This window comes from Pseudophryne corroboree, chromosome 11, assembly GCF_028390025.1.
Source record: "Pseudophryne corroboree isolate aPseCor3 chromosome 11, aPseCor3.hap2, whole genome shotgun sequence".
Taxonomy (NCBI): Eukaryota; Metazoa; Chordata; class Amphibia; order Anura; family Myobatrachidae; genus Pseudophryne; species Pseudophryne corroboree.
Window position 1 is genome coordinate 34415596 of NC_086454.1, and position 18027 is coordinate 34433622.

Sequence of the window (18027 nt, forward strand, 5' to 3'; positions counted from 1 at the left end):
CATGTGTGGTGGTAATTGTATGTCTGTGCCGCAGGCTGTACACACTGCCATGTGTGGTGGTAATTGTATGTCTGTGCCGCAGGCTGTACACACTGCCATGTGTGGTGGTAATTGTATGTCTGTGCCGCAGGCTGTACACACTGCCATGTGTGGTGGTAATTGTATGTCTGTGCCGCAGGCTGTACACACTGCGATGTGTGGTGGTAATGGTATGTCTGTGCCGCAGGCTGTACACACTGCCATGTGTGGTGGTATTTGTATGTGTGTGCCGCAGGCTGTACACACTGCCATGTGTGGTGGTAATTGTATGTCTGTACCGCAGGCTGTACACACTGCCATGTGTGGTGGTAATGGTATGTCTGTGCCGCAGGCTGTACACACTGCCATGTGTGGTGGTAATTGTATGTCTGTGCCGCAGGCTGTACACACTGCCATGTGTGGTGGTATTTGTATGTGTGTGCCGCAGGCTGTACACACTGCCATGTGTGGTGGTAATTGTATGTCTGTGCCGCAGGCTGTACACACTGCCATGTGTGGTGGTAATTGTATGTCTGTGCCGCAGGCTGTACACACCAGGATGCGTGTCGGTAATTGTAACTTTGTGCTGCAGGCTGTACACACCAGGATGCATGTCGTTAATTGTATTTTTGTGCCGCAGGCTGTACACACCAGGATGCGTGTCGTTAATTGTATTTTTGTGCCGCAGGCTGTACACAGCGGGATGCGTGTCTACATTCAGCAGAAGGGCTCCCAGCGGGAACATTCTGGGATGAGAACATACTACTTCAGCGCTGACACGCAGGAGGACATGAACGGCTGGATCCGAGTGATGAACCAGGCTGCCCTCATCCAAACCGCCCCTGAGAGAACGAGGCAAGTGGTCTGTGGAATTGGTGTGTTGCGTACCTCAGTGTGTGGCGACCAGGGGCCTCTGGCAGGTAACGCTGGGGCAGTAACTGCACCATCCGCAGGCCTGGCCAACCTGCGGCTCTCCAGCTGTTTAACAACTACTAGTCCCATCATGCCTTGCCACAGTTTTGCTATTAGGGAATACTAAAACTGTGACAGGGCATGCTGGGATGTGTAGTTTCACAACATCTGGAGAGCCACAGGTTGGCCAGGCCTGTTCTATGGTCAAGATCAGGTTATAGTTTCTGCATTTTATGGGGCAGGGGGCAGGAAGTATGCGGTTGATTGCAGTGCAGCAATATACCGTGTGGGGAGCATACAGTGTGTACCTGGGTAGGAAACTGGCTGATAGATCCAATACCTTCATTTACCAGGAGCCCTACTGGGTTGTTGTTCAACTAAGAAGAACCCAGATATAACTGCAGATAATGGACAATAATAACATGCAATGCAGATCTGCTGATCCCAGAGCCAACAGGATATGATCATGTATACATGGGGCATAGACACAGGACAAGTGGCATCTGCCTTTTCCGAAGGGAAGGACTGCCTGAGTTCCATCTAGTTACACAGTACATGAGATTTCCAAGAGTTACGGTCGCTGACTATATAACTATATGAATAGTGTGGCTACAAAATATTGTGGCAATGTGTAAGGTCCTTGCAGAGAACATCAGAGGACCCCTTGCGGCTGGGAGTAAAGTTTATTCTCCTGCTCTGCAAAGGATTCTTTTCAGTAAGAGCAGTGACTGAATGATTCTCCAACACAAACTGTTATTTACAGACGCAGGAAGAATTGGGTAAATCTGATCAGCTGGGGCTTTTGAGGATGACCTATTGAACTTGGTGGATTTTTTCTTTTTTGCTTAATTTTAACACGCAAGTCTATGTAACCATGTGGAACTTCATTACAGTCATATGCCTGACCCACCAACATTAGTGATTCCCTCTGTGACCTAAAGGTGGCGCTGCTACCTTTAGTGCGGCTCCCTGTAACTGTGGTTCATGCCGTAATTTTTGCTAACTCCGCGTGACACATAGGTGTGTAATTCTTCACACACATGTTTTATTACATGGCTGTAACACGTAGACATGAGCTCCCCACCCTTCCTCACTTTCTGTACTCTGACTTTTCAGTTGCCGATTTACTACTCGTTATTCCTCGGTCATTGTGTCTACAGGACAGCTGTAATTTTTCCTGATTTTCTAATTCCAATTACCAGCTGACATAGCACGGCGTCTTCTATTGACTTGCTGACACATTCTGCAGACCCTAGCCGGAGCGTTAGTGATCCTGTAGGTCAGTCTCTAACCAGAGATTGTGTCAGCTCAGGAATTGTGCTCTGCCCGGGATGTGGAAGCCCTGAGCTCAGCAGTATACCGTGTGTCAGGACATCCACCGGCTTCTAGATCCTGGCGGCAGAGGGTCATCGGCTCATGTTTATTTTACTGTATTAGTGTGGATGGAGCGACGCAGTGCCAACGTATCATGGTGCCTGTGGAACATCACAGAGGGCGTCTATTTTTTTAGGTGATTTGTAACCCATTTTATTTAACCAATTTAGGGTTAATTGTAGAGAATTCATAAAGTTATAATTCTTTTTTATTTTGTTTCAGGGGGACTGATGACCTGGAATGGCCGTCGGCTCCTGAGAATAACCACATTGACGCTTTCAAAGAATATGCAAAACCTGAAATGGCCCCGATAAGAACCAGTTATCAGATATCTAAGGAGCCAGAGGAGCGGAGTCGAGATTTGGGGGATAAAGAGCGATATCGAGATGTGGGAGACGAAGAACACCAACGGAATGCATTAGTCAAGGAACGCTACTGGGATGCTGGGGACAAGGAGCACTACCGGGATGTGGGGGACAAGGAGCGATATCGGGATGCAGGGGAGATGGGGCATGTGCAGAATATGGGGGACAAGGAACACTACCGGGATGTGGGGGACAAGGAGCGTTATCGGGATGCAGGGGAGATGGGGCATGTGCAGAATATGGGGGACAAGGAGCTCTACCGGGATGTGGGGAACAAGGAGCGTGTCCAGAATGTGGTGGACAAGGAGCACTACCGGGATGTGGGGAACAAGGAGCGTGTCCAGAATGTGGTGGACAAGGAGCACTACCGGGATGTGGAGGACAAGGAGCGCTACCGGGACACAGGAGACGAGGAGCGCTACCGGGACACAGGGGACAAGGAATGCTACCGGGACACAGGGGACAAGGAGCGGTACCGTGACACAGGGGACAAGGAGCACTACCGGGACATAGGGGACAAGGAGCGCTACCGGGACACAGGGGACAAGGAGCGCTACCGGGACACAGGGGACAAGGAGCGCTACCGGGACACAGGGGACAAGGAGCGCTACCGGGACACAGGGGACAAGGAGCGCTACCGGGACACAGGGGACAAGGAGCGCTACCGGGACACAGGGGACAAACCGCTCTACCTGGATGTAGGGAACAAGGAGCGGTACCGGGATATGGGGGGAAAGGAGAGCTATAGGGATGTGGGAGACAAAGAGCGGTTCCGGGATACTGGTGACCGAGATCGGAAACGTGATGCTGGGGACAAGCTGCACTACCAGGATGTAGAAGATCAAGGACGCTCTCGAGATCTGGGAGACCGGGATAGTTACATTACTCACAAAAACACCTTAAATTCCAATGGAGGAAAAGCCACACCTTACTTTATCCCCAATGACAGACGGTCGGCTTTCACTGATTTCTCCAGGACATATCGAACCCCAGCTGCACAGACACTTCAACCTCAGAACACTGAGAGGAACGGGACCTTACCGGCCTCGTTCCGCGTCAGTACCGGTCCCACCCAGCAGAATGGGACAGACACGTATAAGAGAAGATTTGCTTCAGGTGCCAGTTCAGAGAAGCAAGTGCAGAGGAAAAGCGTTTTGGGCCAAGTGGAGCACTGGGTAAAGGTGCAGAAAGGAGATGGTAAAAGGTAAGGCATTTTCTGTAAATCCTCTTCAGGAAATTGTGTGTATGGAATTTTACATCCTTAGATGTCCATATTAAGGACAGACAAATGAACCTGCTTCTGCACATATGCTGTATGCAAAACCTCTCATTTGGGTCCGCGAACAGAGGTCCATGTCAGGACCAGCCGCTATAGCACATAAGTCCCGGAATCCTGGTCCGCTTCACTGGGGACTATTTGCGAGCGACCCACGGAACCTACACATGTGTCAGTTTCCGGGAAGTGCAGGAAATCTGCATTACTAGTAATTCAGATGTTGACTGTTCTGTTATAAATCAGTCACTTCTAAGAGACTGTAATAGTGTTTATTGGCTAGTCTGACTGTCACATATTACACGGAATGTGGTTATATAAACCTTGTATAATTCCTTTTGGGAGCACCACATTGTTTATGAATATGTTATATAGTAGCTATAGCGCCCCCTGCAGTCTCTGTGGGAAAGGTCATGTACAGAAATCTGTAGTGGCATTTCACGTTTGAATTCTATTCTGGGTTTCTCTGTTTCCCAACGTATGACACTTATCTGTGGATCCCGGTGTAGAGGGGTTTTACGCATTCATGTTACTTTTATTCATTTGCTTGTTGTATGTCTGGCCTCTTCTGTGCTTTTTAGCAGTAGGGTGTGTATCTTCCCTTGATTATGTGCTTGACCCAGGAATATAGCAGAGTCCTGTGCTCTCCACAGTGTACGTAACTGTATCCCAGCACGACTTAAATAAATAACAGCTCTGATGCTCTAAAGACATGGCTAAAAAGTAGAGAGGCGACCAGATAAAACGATGTTCCGGATGTAATACAGTCCGAAACGGCATGGTTTTGCCTTGTAAAGGACTGCCGCTTAAAAAAAACCTACGAGTACGGCCGGAATCTCGGCACTTCGGCCGTCTTGCACTGCGTTACATCCTGCCCAGTGTATTTATTAAAGTTTCTGAAGGGCATTTGCAACAAAATGAAGTTATTGGAAGGTGAGATCCTTAACTCCGTACAGTTCTGAAGTATCGTTTAATGCAGGAGTAGCCAACCCTGGTCCTCGAGAGCTATCAACAGGTCATGTTTTCCAGACCACCTAGCTGGTGCACAGGTGTATTCATTACTCACTGACGCATTGTAAGAGATCCACAGGTGGAGCTAATTACTTCACTTGTGATTCTATGAGGAGACCTGGAAAATGTTAACTGTTGGTCAGAGCCGGCCCTAACCAATATGATGCCCTAGGCAAGTTTTTGTCTGGTGCCCCCTAGCACCACCACTAGTTCCGCCTGTGACCCTGCACCCCTTTCACAGCACCATCACCCCTCACCCATAGCAGTTCTCATTTTGGTGCTCCTACCCCCTATATTTTAAATAGGAGCAGTGCCTCAAAAAGGGGCGTGTTCTTGCTGGGAAGGGGCATGGCCACACAATAGTACCCCCAATTCACATTACACCACACAGTAGTGCAATTTTATTCACATTATATCATGCGATAGTGTCTCGTATTTACGTTACATCACACAGTAGTACCACTTTACCTTATATACGTTACTTCTCACAGTAGTGCCCCTTATTCACATTACATTACATCACACTGAATTGCCCCTTATTCACAATACACCACACCATATTGCTCTTTATTCACATTAGATCACACAGTAGTGCCCTTTCTGCTGATTAAAATGATATGCGGCATACCTATATTCTGTGTGCGACTGTGGCTGTATCTGCATACGAAATGCTACGCTACAGTGATTTCCAGGAATACACTGTAACATAGCATTTCGTATGCAGATACAGCAGCAGTCATATGCAGAATATAGGCATGCTGCATATAATTTTAAGCAGCAGAAGCTGCTTGTGCCCCTAGGCATTACAAATGCCCTAGGCAATTGCCTACTTTGCCTATGCCTAGGGCCGGCTCTGCTGTTGGTAGCTCTTGAGCACCAGGGTTGGCAACCTCTGGTTTAATGCATTGTTGTATTTTACACATGATAGTAATGCTCTTGGGGCGCACACTGGTCTTATGTCATATAATCCTGTGTATGATGAGATGCTGAAGATTATAGAAAGATCCCCATCCGGTTCTGGTATCCGTATCACAGTGTGCTTCTAAAATGACATAAAGGGCGTTATTATAGATGTGGATGCGGTGTCAATAGGGGATGCAAAATGCTGATGTTTTAAGTCTGCGCATGCATCAAGAGTTGCACTGCACACACGTCACCACCAGCAGACACCGAACGACTTTAGTCGCAGATAGAGGCAATTTCAGAATAGCGCCGCAGCTTCAGCTTTAGTATAAAGTCGCACAAGGTAAAAAGATGCAGTTGCTGTAGCTATAGCACGCATGGATGGTTACTTTTTCTGTGGGTTCTTTATTGTAGTATCAGTTTATTTAATGCCCAGTTACGCAGCTTTGAAGGCAGATGTTCTTTACAACCTGAATAAATGAATTGCATTGCAGATCAATTTTCTCGCTGCACATGTGAAAGATTCCGTATATAAAAAAAATTCAATCCGGTGTGCGTTACCTTATTTGACTAAATTACAATGGAAAATACGTATACTGGGATAGCCTTGTGACTCATTGGCCAAGCTGGTTTTCTATCATTCTGATCAGAATTTTGTCTTTAGATGGGTGCTACAGTTGTGAGATAATTTGATCGTGCAATCAAACTTGATTGACTATATCTGCACGTGTTTCTATTAGGGGAAACTGCAAGCTAAGTTAATGCATTCATTTACAGTATCTGCAAGTAGTTTATGTAGTTGAAAGACCAATTTGTAAATAATGGCCAGGGAAGCAGTAGGGGCCTTGTATGAACCCATAATAAAATTCTATTTATGGGGGAGTGATTGGGTTTGTGAGGTCAGAGATTGCAATTCAGTTTTTTTCCAATCATGAGAGTAAGGGCCCAACACATTGAACGATCCGCCGCCAAGCTGCCCGACAGCGGATACGGCCGACGGGCAACCCAGTGACGGGGAGAGTGAAGTTTCTTCACTCCCCCCGTCACCCGGCTCCATAGAAGTGCAGGCAAATATGGACGAGAACGTCCATATTGGCCTGCATACACAGGCGACGGGGCACTAGCGATGAACGAGCGCGGGGCCGTGCATCGTTCATCGCTGGTGCCTCCACACTCGAAGATATGAACGGTATCTCGTTCATTAATGAACGAGATCGTTTATATCTTTGAGCATTATCGCCCAGTGTGTAGGGCCTATTAGGGTCTTCCATATGTCATCTTTCCTATTTCTTGTCCCTCCTCTTCCAGTATTGGTCTGGACCACCCTGTGCCTCTCGCTGAGAGATACCAAACTGTGCCAAAGACCAGCAGACATCCTTCCGGCGGCTCCCCTCCACCCAGCCGGAACTTGCCAAGTGATTATAAATATGCACAGGACCGAGTTAGCCACTTTAAAATGTCCAACCAGGAGCGCAAGGCCACCAAGGAAGGGACCGTGTGGCAGCTGTACGAATGGCAACAGAGACAGCAGTTTAAGCATGGCAGCCCCACTGGGCAGATTTACATGGGGACAATGGATGCCGCAGACCGCATCAGGGCGAAGAGCTTATTAGATGTCCCAAGATCCATTTCTGTTCCTCCTTCTCCATCTGACATCCCACCTCCAGCACCTGCAAAAGCATTTCCTCCAAGAAGACCCCACACTCCGTCAGAAAGACTCACCGTCCGGCCGGCGGATGGACATTTCGATGTCCCCTACGTTGGGTCACCACAGAAGACTCGAGTCTATGCTGTGAAGGTAATAGTGAACTGACCTTTGACCTTTCACCCCTTGTATGTTTAGAGGATAGCATAATCCAGTCGCAACAAGTGACTACTCCAGTACCTACTTCAATTAGAGGCACAACATCTTGGACCCAAGAAATTGGCATGAAATAGTTTTTGGCCGTAGTTGCGTAATCTGTGTAAGGAATGCTGGAACAGGTGATTCTAGAGCAGGGATGGGGAACCTTTAGCCCTCCAGCTGATGTTGAACTACACATACCAGCATGCCCTGCAACCGTTTTACCATGGCCAGATAGCAAATCTGTAGCAAGGCAAGGTATGTGTAGTCCCACAACAGCAGGAGGGCCGAAGGTTCCCCATCCCTGCTCTAGAGATTGATAGGACACAACTTGGGGCAATGGAGGCTGCACTACACAGAAGTCCCATCCCATAGGCACAGAGAGAGACCACCATTCCTCGCTTACCTCTAGCTGCAGGATGCCCACCTTCCATCTAGGAACTCCTCTAGCTCTACAGTATCAGAGGAGGCCTCACCCTGCTGTGATGGTCCTCCAGGCCTCGCTCCCCTGTATAAGACTCTCAGTGTTTATGATTCTTGTTCTTACATGCCTGGATGGGAGGTCAGGTCCAGCCGTTCTGGCTCCCTAGGTGTAGGTGCCCAGACTACTAGGTGGCTCCTTATTCTTCTTCTCTTGTCTCCCTAGTCCGCAGCCCACATGGATCGCCGGTCTATGCCATCCATGGGGTACATGACTCACACTGTAAGTGCTCCCAGTTTGCATGGCAAGTCGGTAAGAGCTTTCTCATCATTTTATTTTAGCCATTCTGTAGTTTCTGCCTCAAGTATTATATGTAGATGTCTTCCCTAAAAGAAATGTTTTCCTCAAAATCTGACTTTTCTCAGAGGCTTCCGTAGCCTCTTAATGATGTCCTCCTTAACACACCCTACTTGTGCCCCAAGAGGCTCTGATCTGTGTGGCATGGGGCCGTGGATCCGGTTTCTGGGAGGGGCCCTGTGCATGAAGCTGTTGTGTCTGACTTTCTCTCACAGTGTCTCTAAATACCCACAGCCTGAAGAGATTACGTTGCTCCTCATTCGGTTAAGGAGACACCAGGCTAAATTGGGCAGCATCCGAAATTACACAATGGCCAAATTAAAGCAGCGTAAGCCGACCTTTCTCACCTCCCAGGTCAGCCGCGCCATGGCTCATTCGTGGTGACCCTGCTGCTTCTTCGTGCTCCACCCATTGCTGCAGCATAGCTGGGCACCCCGCCAATATTCATAGACTGCATTCCGCTATGCGGCACCTACCTCATGCGCATGACGTACCCAATTATACACACAGACAGATGTTGTCGGCAACCTTTCCGGCATATCGCATACCTCACCCAGTCAGACGAGTCCTAATGAACACATGACACCCCACTAGTGCCCCTCAGCACCATGTGGCTCCATAATCTGCTCACGATTGGCTGACTCCTCTGGTCAGCATTCAGGTACAGCATGAAACTACCTATAATATGTAGGCCAAGATTTATCAAGCCTTGGAGAGTGATAAATTGCACGGTGATAAAGTACCAGCCAATCAGCTCCTATGGGTCATTTTTCAAACCCAGCCTGTGACATGGCAGTTAGGAGCTGGTTGGTTGGTACGTTATCACCGTGCAATTTATCACTCTCCCAAGGCTTGATAAATCTGGCCCATAATCTCCCTCACTGCAAACTAATCCCTTTATCAAGTAATAACCCAGCCGTGAGATAAAGTAATAACCGTCCTGTCATACACAGTGTCCTCAATTCTATTTTCTCTAACGTCCTAGTGGATGCTGGGAACTCCGTAAGGACCATGGGGAATAGCGGGCTCCGAAGGAGGCTGGGCACTCTAGAAAGATTTATGACTACCTGGTGTGCACTGGCTCCTCCCACTATGACCCTCCTCCAAGCCTCAGTTAGATCTTGTGCCCGGCCGAGGTTGGATGCACACTAGGGGCTCTCCTGAGCCCTTAGAAAGAAAGTATAGATTTAGTTTTTTTATTTTCAGTGAGACCTGCTGGCAACAGGCTCACTGCAGCGAGGGACTAAGGGGAGAAGAAGCGAACTCGCCTGCTTGCAGCCGGATTGGGCTTCTTAGGCTACTGGACACCATTAGCTCCAGAGGGATCGACCGCAGGCCCAGTCCTTGGTGTTCGGTCCCGGAGCCGCGCCGCCGTCCCCCTTACAGAGCCAGAAGCAAGAAGAGGTCCGGAAAAACGGCGGCAGAAGACATCAGTCTTCACCAAGGTAGCGCACAGCACTGCAGCTGTGCGCCATTGCTCCTCATGCACACCACACACTCCGGTCACTGATGGGTGCAGGGCGCTGGGGGTGGGCGCCCTGAACAGCAATATAAACACCTTGGCTGGCAAAAATACATCACATATAACCCCCAGGGCTATATGGATGTATATTAACCCCTGCCAGATTCCATAAAAATGCGGGAGAAAAGTCAGCGAAAGGGCGGAGCCTATCTCCTCAGCACACTGGCGCCATTTTTCCCTCACAGCTCTGTTGGAGGGAAGCTCCCTGGCTCTCCCCTGCAGTCTACACTACAGAACAGGGTTAAAACAGAGAGGGGGGGCACTAAATTTAGGCGCAGTATAAATTATATAAAAGCAGCTATAGGGGACATAACTCAGTTAGTCCCTGCATTATATAGCGCTCTGGTGTGTGCTGGCATACTCTCACTCTGTCCCCCCAAAGGGCTTTTGTGGGTCCTGTCCTCATTGGAGCATTCCTTGTGTGTGTGCGGTGTGTCGGTACGGCTGTGTCGACATGTTTGATGAGGAGACTTATGTGGAGGCGGAGCAGTTGCCGATAAATGAGATGTCGCCCCTGTGGGCCGACACCAGAGTGGATGGATAGGTGGAAGGTATTAACCGACAGTGTCATAAAAGGCTGGATGACGTAACAGCTATGGGACAGCCGGCTTCTCAGCCCGCGCCTGCCCAGACGTCTCAAAGGCCATCAACGCTCCCTCAGATGGCAGACACAGATGTCGACACGGAGTCTGACTCCAGTGTCGACGAGGTTGAGACATATACACAATCCACTAGGAACATCCGTTACATGATCCCGGCAATATAAAATGTGTTACACATTTCTGACATTAACCCAAGTACCACTAAAAACAAAGGGTTTTATGTGTGGGGAGAAAAAGCAGGCAGTGTTTTGTTCCCCCATCAAATGAGTGAATGAAGTGTGAAAAAGCGTGGGTTTCCCCGATAAGAAACTGGTAATTTCTAACAAGTTACTGATGGCGTACCCTTTCCCGCCAGAGGATAAGTTACGCTGGGAGATATCCCCTACGGTGGATAAGGCGCTCACACGTTTGTCAAGGTGGCACTGCCGTCTTAGGATACGGCCACTTTGAAGGTACCTGCTGATAAATAGCAGGAGGCTATCCTGAAGTCTGTAATTACACACTCAGGTACTAGACTGAGACCTGCAGACTGCTGCAGCGTGGTCTGTACCCCTTTCAAACAGGGATACTATTTTGCGAACATAAGACGTCGTCTTATATATGAGGGATGCACAGAGGAATATTTTGCCGGCTGGCATCCTAAATTATTGCAATGTCCATTCTGTCAGGAGGGTATTGGAGACCCGACACTGGACAGGTGATGCTGACTTTAAAAGGCACATAGAGCCTTATAAGGGTGAGGAATTGGTTGGGGATGGTCTCTGGGACCTCGTATCCACAGCAACAGCTGGGATGAAAATATTTTACCTCAGGTTTCCTCACAGCCTAAGAAACGCACTGTATTATCAGGTACAGTCCTTTCGGCTTCAAAAAAGCAGGCGGGTCAAACGAGGGAAGAGGGAAAATGCTGCACCAGCAGCCAGTCCCCAGAATCAAAATTCTTCCCCTGCTTCCTCTGAGTCCACCGCATGACGCGGGGGCTCCACAGGCGTAGCCAGGTATGGTGGAGGGCCGCCTCAAAAATTTCAGCGATCAGTGGGCTCGCTCACAGGTGGATCCCTGGATCCTTCAAGTAGTATCTCAGGGGTACAAGCTGGAAGTCGAGGCGTCTCCCCCCCGCCGTTTACTCAAATCTGCCTTGCCGACAACTCCCTCAGGCAGGGAGGCTGTGCTAGAGGCAATTCACAAGCTGTATTCCCAGCAGGTGATAGTCAAGGTGCCCCTACTTCAACAAGGACGGGGTTACTATTCCACACTGTTTGTGGTACCGAAACCAGCCGGTTCGGTGAGACCCATTTTAAAATGGAAATCCTTGAACACTTACATAACAAAGTTCAAGATGGAATCGCTCAGGGCGGTTATTGCAAGCCTGGACGAGGGGGATTACATGGTATCCCTGGACATCAAGGATGCTTACCTGCATGTCCCTATTTACCTTCCTCACCAGGAGTACCTCAGATTGTGGTACAGGATTGCCATTACCAATTCCAGACACTACCGTTTGGACTGTCCACGGCACCGAGGGTGTTTACCAAGGTAATGGCAGAAATGATGATACTCCTTCAAAAAAAAAAAAAAAAAGGGAGTTTTTATTTATCCCATACTTGGATGATCTCCTTATAAAGGCAAGGTCCAGGGAGCAGTTACTGGTCGGAGTAGCAATATCTCAGGAGGTGCTACAACAGCATGGCTGGATTCTGAACATTCCAAAGTCACAGCTGGTTCCTTCCACTCGCTTACTGTTCCTGGGGATGATTTTGGACACAGAACAGAAAAAAGTGTTTCTCCCGCAGGAGAAAGCCAAGGAGCTGTCATCTCTAGTCAGAGACCTCCTAAAACCAAAAAGGGTATCGGTGCATCGTTGCACACGAGTCCTGGGAAAAATGGTGGCTTCATACGAAGCAATTCCATTCGGCAGGTTCCATGCGAGGACCTTCCCGTGAGACCTCTTAGATAAGTGGTCGGGATCGCATCTTCAAATGCATCAAATGATAACCCTGTCTCCAAGGACCAGGGTGTCTCTACTGTGGTGGATGCAGGGTGCTCATCTTCTAGAGGGCCGCAGTTTCGGCATACAGGACTGGGTCCTGGTGACCACGGATGCCAGCCTTCAAGGCTGGGGAGCAGTCACACAGGGAAGAAACTTCCAGGGCCTATGGTCAAGTCAGGAGACTTCCCTACATATAAATTCTGGAACTGAGGGCCATTTACAATGCCATAAGTCAGGCAAGACCCCTGCTTCAAAACCAGCCGGTACTGATACAGTCAGACAACATCACGGCAGTCGCCCATGTGACCCGACAGGGCGGCACAAGAAGCAGGATGGCGATGGCAGAAGCCACAAGGATTCTCCGATGGGCGGAAAATCACGTACTAGCACTGTCAGCAGTGTTCATTCCGGGAGTGGACAACTGGGAAGCAGACTTCCTCAGCAGACACGACCTACACCCGGGAGAGTGGGGACTTCATCCAGAAGTCTTCCTGCTGTTGGTAAACCGTTGGGAAAGGCCACAGGTGGACATGATGGCGTCCCGCCTCAACAAAAAGCTAAAGAGATATTGCGCCAGGTCAAGGGACCCTCAGGCGATAGCTGTGGACGCTCTAGTGACACCGTGGGTGTACCAGTCGGTTTATGTGTTCCCTACTCTGCCTCTCATACCAAAGGTACTGAGAATAATAAGATGGCGAGGAGTAAGAACGATACTCGTGGTTCCGGATTGGCCAAGAAGGGCTTGGTACCCGGAACTTCAGGAAATGATATCAGAGGACCCATGGCCTCTGCCGCTCAGACAGGACCTGCTTCAGCAGGGGCCCTGTCTGTTCCAAGACTTACTGCGGCTGCGTTTGACGGCATGGCGATTGAGCACCGGATCCTGAAGGAAAAGGGTATTCCGGAAGAAGTCATTCCTGCGCTTATTAAAGCCAGGAAAGATGTTACGGCAAAGCATTATCACCGCATGTGGCGGGAATATGTTGCATGGTGCGAGGCCAAAAAGGCCCCAACAGAGGAATTTCCACTAGGTCGATTTCTACATTTCCTGCAAGCAGGAGTGAATATGGGCCTAAGTCTAGGCTCCATTAAAGTACAGATCTCGGCTCTGTCGATTTTCTTTCAAAAAGAATTAGCTTCAGTACCTGAAGTTCAGGCATTGTGAAAGGAGTGCTGCATATTCAGCCCCCGTTTGTGCCCCCTGTGGCACCTTGGGATCTCAACGTGGTGTTGAGTTTTCTTAAAATCACATTGGTTTGAGCCACTAAAAACCGTGGATCTAAAATATCTCACGTGGAAAGTGGTCATGTTATTGGCCTTGGCTTCAGCCAGGCGAGTGTTAGAATTGGCGGCTTTATCATGTAAAAGCCCTTATCTGATTTTCCATATGGATAGGGCAGAATTGAGGACTCGTCCCCAATTTCTTCCTAAGGTGGTGTCAGCGTTTCACCTGAACCAGCCTATTGTGGTGCCGGCGGCTACTAGTGAATTGGAGGACTCCAAGTTGCTAGACGTTGTCAGGGCCCTGAAAATATATGTTTCCAGGACGGCTGGAGTCAGAAACTCTGACTCGCTGTTTATCCTGTATGCACCCAACAAGCTGGGTGCTCCTGCTTCTAAGCAGTCTATTGCTCGCTGGATTTGTAGTACAATTCAGCTTGTACATTCTGTGGCAGGCATACCACAGCCAAAATCTGTAAATGCCCATTCCACAAGGAAGGTGGGCTCATCTTGGGCGGCTGCCCGAGGGGTCTCGGCTTTACAACTTTGCCGAGCAGCTACTTGGTCAGGGGCAAACACGTTTGCAAAATTCTACAAATTTGATACCCTGGCTGAGGAGGACCTGGAATTCTCTCATTCGGTGCTACAGAGTCATCCGCACTCTCCCGCCCGTTTGGGAGCTTTGGTATAATCCCCATGGTCCTTACGGAGTTCCCAGCATCCACTAGGACGTTAGAGAAAATAAGAATTTACTCACCGGTAATTCTATTTCTCGTAGTCCGTAGTGGATGCTGGGCGCCCATCCCAAGTGCGGATTGTCTGCAATACTTGTAAATAGTTATTGTTAACTAAAGGGTTATTGTTGAGCCATCTGTTGAGGCTCAGTTGTTTTCATACTGTCAAACTGGATATAGTATCACGAGTTGTACGGTGTGATTGGTGTGGCTGGTAAGAGTCTTACCCGGGATTCTAAATCCTTCCTTATTATGTCTGCTCGTCCGGGCACAGTGTCCTAACTGAGGCTTGGAGGAGGGTCATAGTGGGAGGAGCCAGTGCACACCAGGTAGTCATAAATCTTTCTAGAGTGCCCAGCCTCCTTCGGAGCCCGCTATTCCCCATGGTCCTTACGGAGTTCCCAGCATCCACTACGGACTACGAGAAATAGAATTACCGGTGAGTAAATTCTTATTATAAACTTTTGTACCTCAGCTTCCAGTCATTGCCCAGCTCCGAGCAGGTGCGTTAGATTAATGTTCACAACCCCAAATACTTAACTCTGAATTGCACCAAAACAACATTTGTCAGTAATCCTGCTATAGTTTTATTCACTTTACTGCTATGTTCTGGGGATTATCTTTCATTACGAGTCACGTGGAATACATATTTGTGGTGTGAAGTGACACAGGCTATTTTTACTGATTTTCATGGCAGCCTCTGCATGGCAAATCCCAGCTTCTGCTTCATTCCATCATTAATGTGTGTATAATGTGTAATATCTACATGTATGTGTGTTCTCTTCTCACTGATATATGCCAGAACTACAGGAGGTGTACACTGTCTATACATTACCCGGGGGACACACGATAGGTGTACACTATCTATACATTACCCAAGGGCACACACTATAGGTATACATTACCTAGGGGCACACACGGGAGGTGTACACTATCTATACATTACCCGGGGGACATATATATTGGTAGATGCTCAATTAGCCTAGTGATATCATTCAGGTGCTCAAAAGGTAGAGGTATTTCTGAGCAAGAAAAAAAGGGCATTGGTTTCCCCCAGCACCCTGAATGATAACAGTAACCAGATATAAATCCCACATAATAATAGAATTCAGAGATCTTCGTTACACATATTTGCGCAGATGTGTGGTTAAGCCCCAAAGCCGCATCAAGGCGTCTCTGTATGTTTGTGGTCCCTAGCGCTATATCTAGGTGCAGGGTGTGGCACCCCAAAACACCAGCATAAGCCAGAAAGCTCAGCATAGCATACCAGTGAAAAAACTATAGTGTTAATAAATTAGTATTTAGGAAGCCGAAGCTATAGAGAGGGTGATACAAACATGAAATGTAATTAAAAATAGAGAAATAGTGTTAAAAAATTAATAAGTGAAAAGTGTTAATAGAATGTAAAGGTATGCCACACTAAAGCCATCCAGCTCAGCCAGTCGAGAGGCACCACACCTCACACCTCCATTACCCAAATCTGGGTCTAATATTAACCAGCAAGGAGCCACATGATAATGGCTCCTTACTACAATATGTCTAAGCTAAGAGCTACCTACCTTGGAGCAACCCCATAATGCTCTATGTGGCATGTCAGGGCCTGCACCTTCTCCTAATGCATTACCCGGGGGACACAGGAGGTGTGCACTATCTATACATTACCCGGGGGACACAGGAGGTGTACACTATCTATACATTACCCGGGGGACACCCAGGAGGTGTACACTATCTATATATTACCCGGGGGACACAGGAGGTGTACACTATCTATATATTACCCGGGGGACACAGGAGGTGTACACTATCTATACATTACCCGGGGGACACACAGGAGGTGTACACTATCTATACATTACCCGGAGGCACACATGGGAGTTGTACACCATCTGTACATTACCCGAGGACACAAACAGGAGGTGTACGCTATCTATACATTACCCGGGGACACATACAGGAGGTGTACACTATCTATACATTACCCGGGGACACATACAGGAGGTGTACACTATCTATACATTACCCGGGGACACATACAGGAGGTGTACACTATCTATACATTACCTGGGGACACAGGAGGTGTACACCATCTATACATTACCTGGGGACATACACAGGAGGTGTACACTATCTATACATTACTCGGGGACACATACAGGAGGTGTACACTATCTATACATTACCCGGGGACACATACAGGAGGTGTACACTATCTATACATTACCCGGGGACACATACAGGAGGTGTACACTATCTATACATTACCTGGGGACACAGGAGGTGTACACCATCTATACATTACCTGGGGACATACACAGGAGGTGTACACTATCTATACATTACCCGGGGACACATACAGGAGGTGTACACTATCTATACATTACCCGGGGACACATACAGGAGGTGTACACTATCTATACATTACCTGGGGACACAGGAGGTGTACACTATCTATACATTACCCGGGGACACATACAGGAGGTGTACACTATCTATACATTACCCGGGGACACATACAGGAGGTGTACACTATCTATACATTACCCGGGGGACACACAGGAGGTGTACACTATCTATACATTACCCGGAGGCACACATGGGAGTTGTACACCATCTGTACATTACCCGAGGACACAAACAGGAGGTGTACGCTATCTATACATTACCCGGGGACACATACAGGAGGTGTACACTATCTATACATTACCCGGGGACACATACAGGAGGTGTACACTATCTATACATTACCCGGGGACACATACAGGAGGTGTACACTATCTATACATTACCTGGGGACACAGGAGGTGTACACCATCTATACATTACCTGGGGACATACACAGGAGGTGTACACTATCTATACATTACTCGGGGACACATACAGGAGGTGTACACTATCTATACATTACCCGGTGACACATACAGGAGGTGTACACTATACAATACCCGGGGACACATACAGGAGGTGTACACTATCTATACATTACCCGGGGACACATACAGGAGGTGTACACTATCTATACATTACCTGGGGACACATACAGGAGGTGTACACTATCTATACATTACCCGGGGACACATACAGGAGGTGTACACTATCTATACATTACCCGGGGACACATACAGGAGGTGTACACTATCTATACATTACCCGGGGACACATACAGGAGGTGTACACTATCTATACATTACCCGGGGACACATACAGGAGGTGTACACTATCTATACATTACCCGGGGACACATACAGGAGGTGTACACTATCTATACATTACCCGGGGACACATACAGGAGGGTTACACTATCTATACATTATTCGGGGACACATACAGGAGGTGTACACTATCTATACATTACCCGGGGACACATACAGGAGGTGTACACTATCTATACATTACCCGGTGACACACGGGAGGTGTACACTATCTGTACATTACCCGGTGACACACGGGAGGTGTACACAATCTGTTCATTACCCGGTGACAC

At 48.3% G+C, this 18027-nt stretch overlaps 1 protein-coding gene across 8 annotated transcripts in view; it reads left to right on the forward strand.

Moving 5' to 3' along the window:
- PLEKHA7 (pleckstrin homology domain containing A7) overlaps positions 1 to 18027 on the forward strand; it is a 280439-nt gene that overhangs the window by 227054 nt on the left and 35358 nt on the right. For 6 of the 8 annotated variants that reach the window (XM_063946452.1, XM_063946455.1, XM_063946454.1 and 3 more), the window contains 4 exons: positions 707 to 873; positions 2527 to 3873; positions 7165 to 7654; positions 8346 to 8432. In XM_063946452.1, the coding sequence (XP_063802522.1) occupies positions 707 to 873; positions 2527 to 3873; positions 7165 to 7654; positions 8346 to 8432 (2091 nt within the window). The remainder of the gene's footprint in view (positions 1 to 706; positions 874 to 2526; positions 3874 to 7164; positions 7655 to 8345; positions 8433 to 18027) is intronic. The other 2 variants (XM_063946453.1, XM_063946456.1) reach the window with 1 other exon arrangement.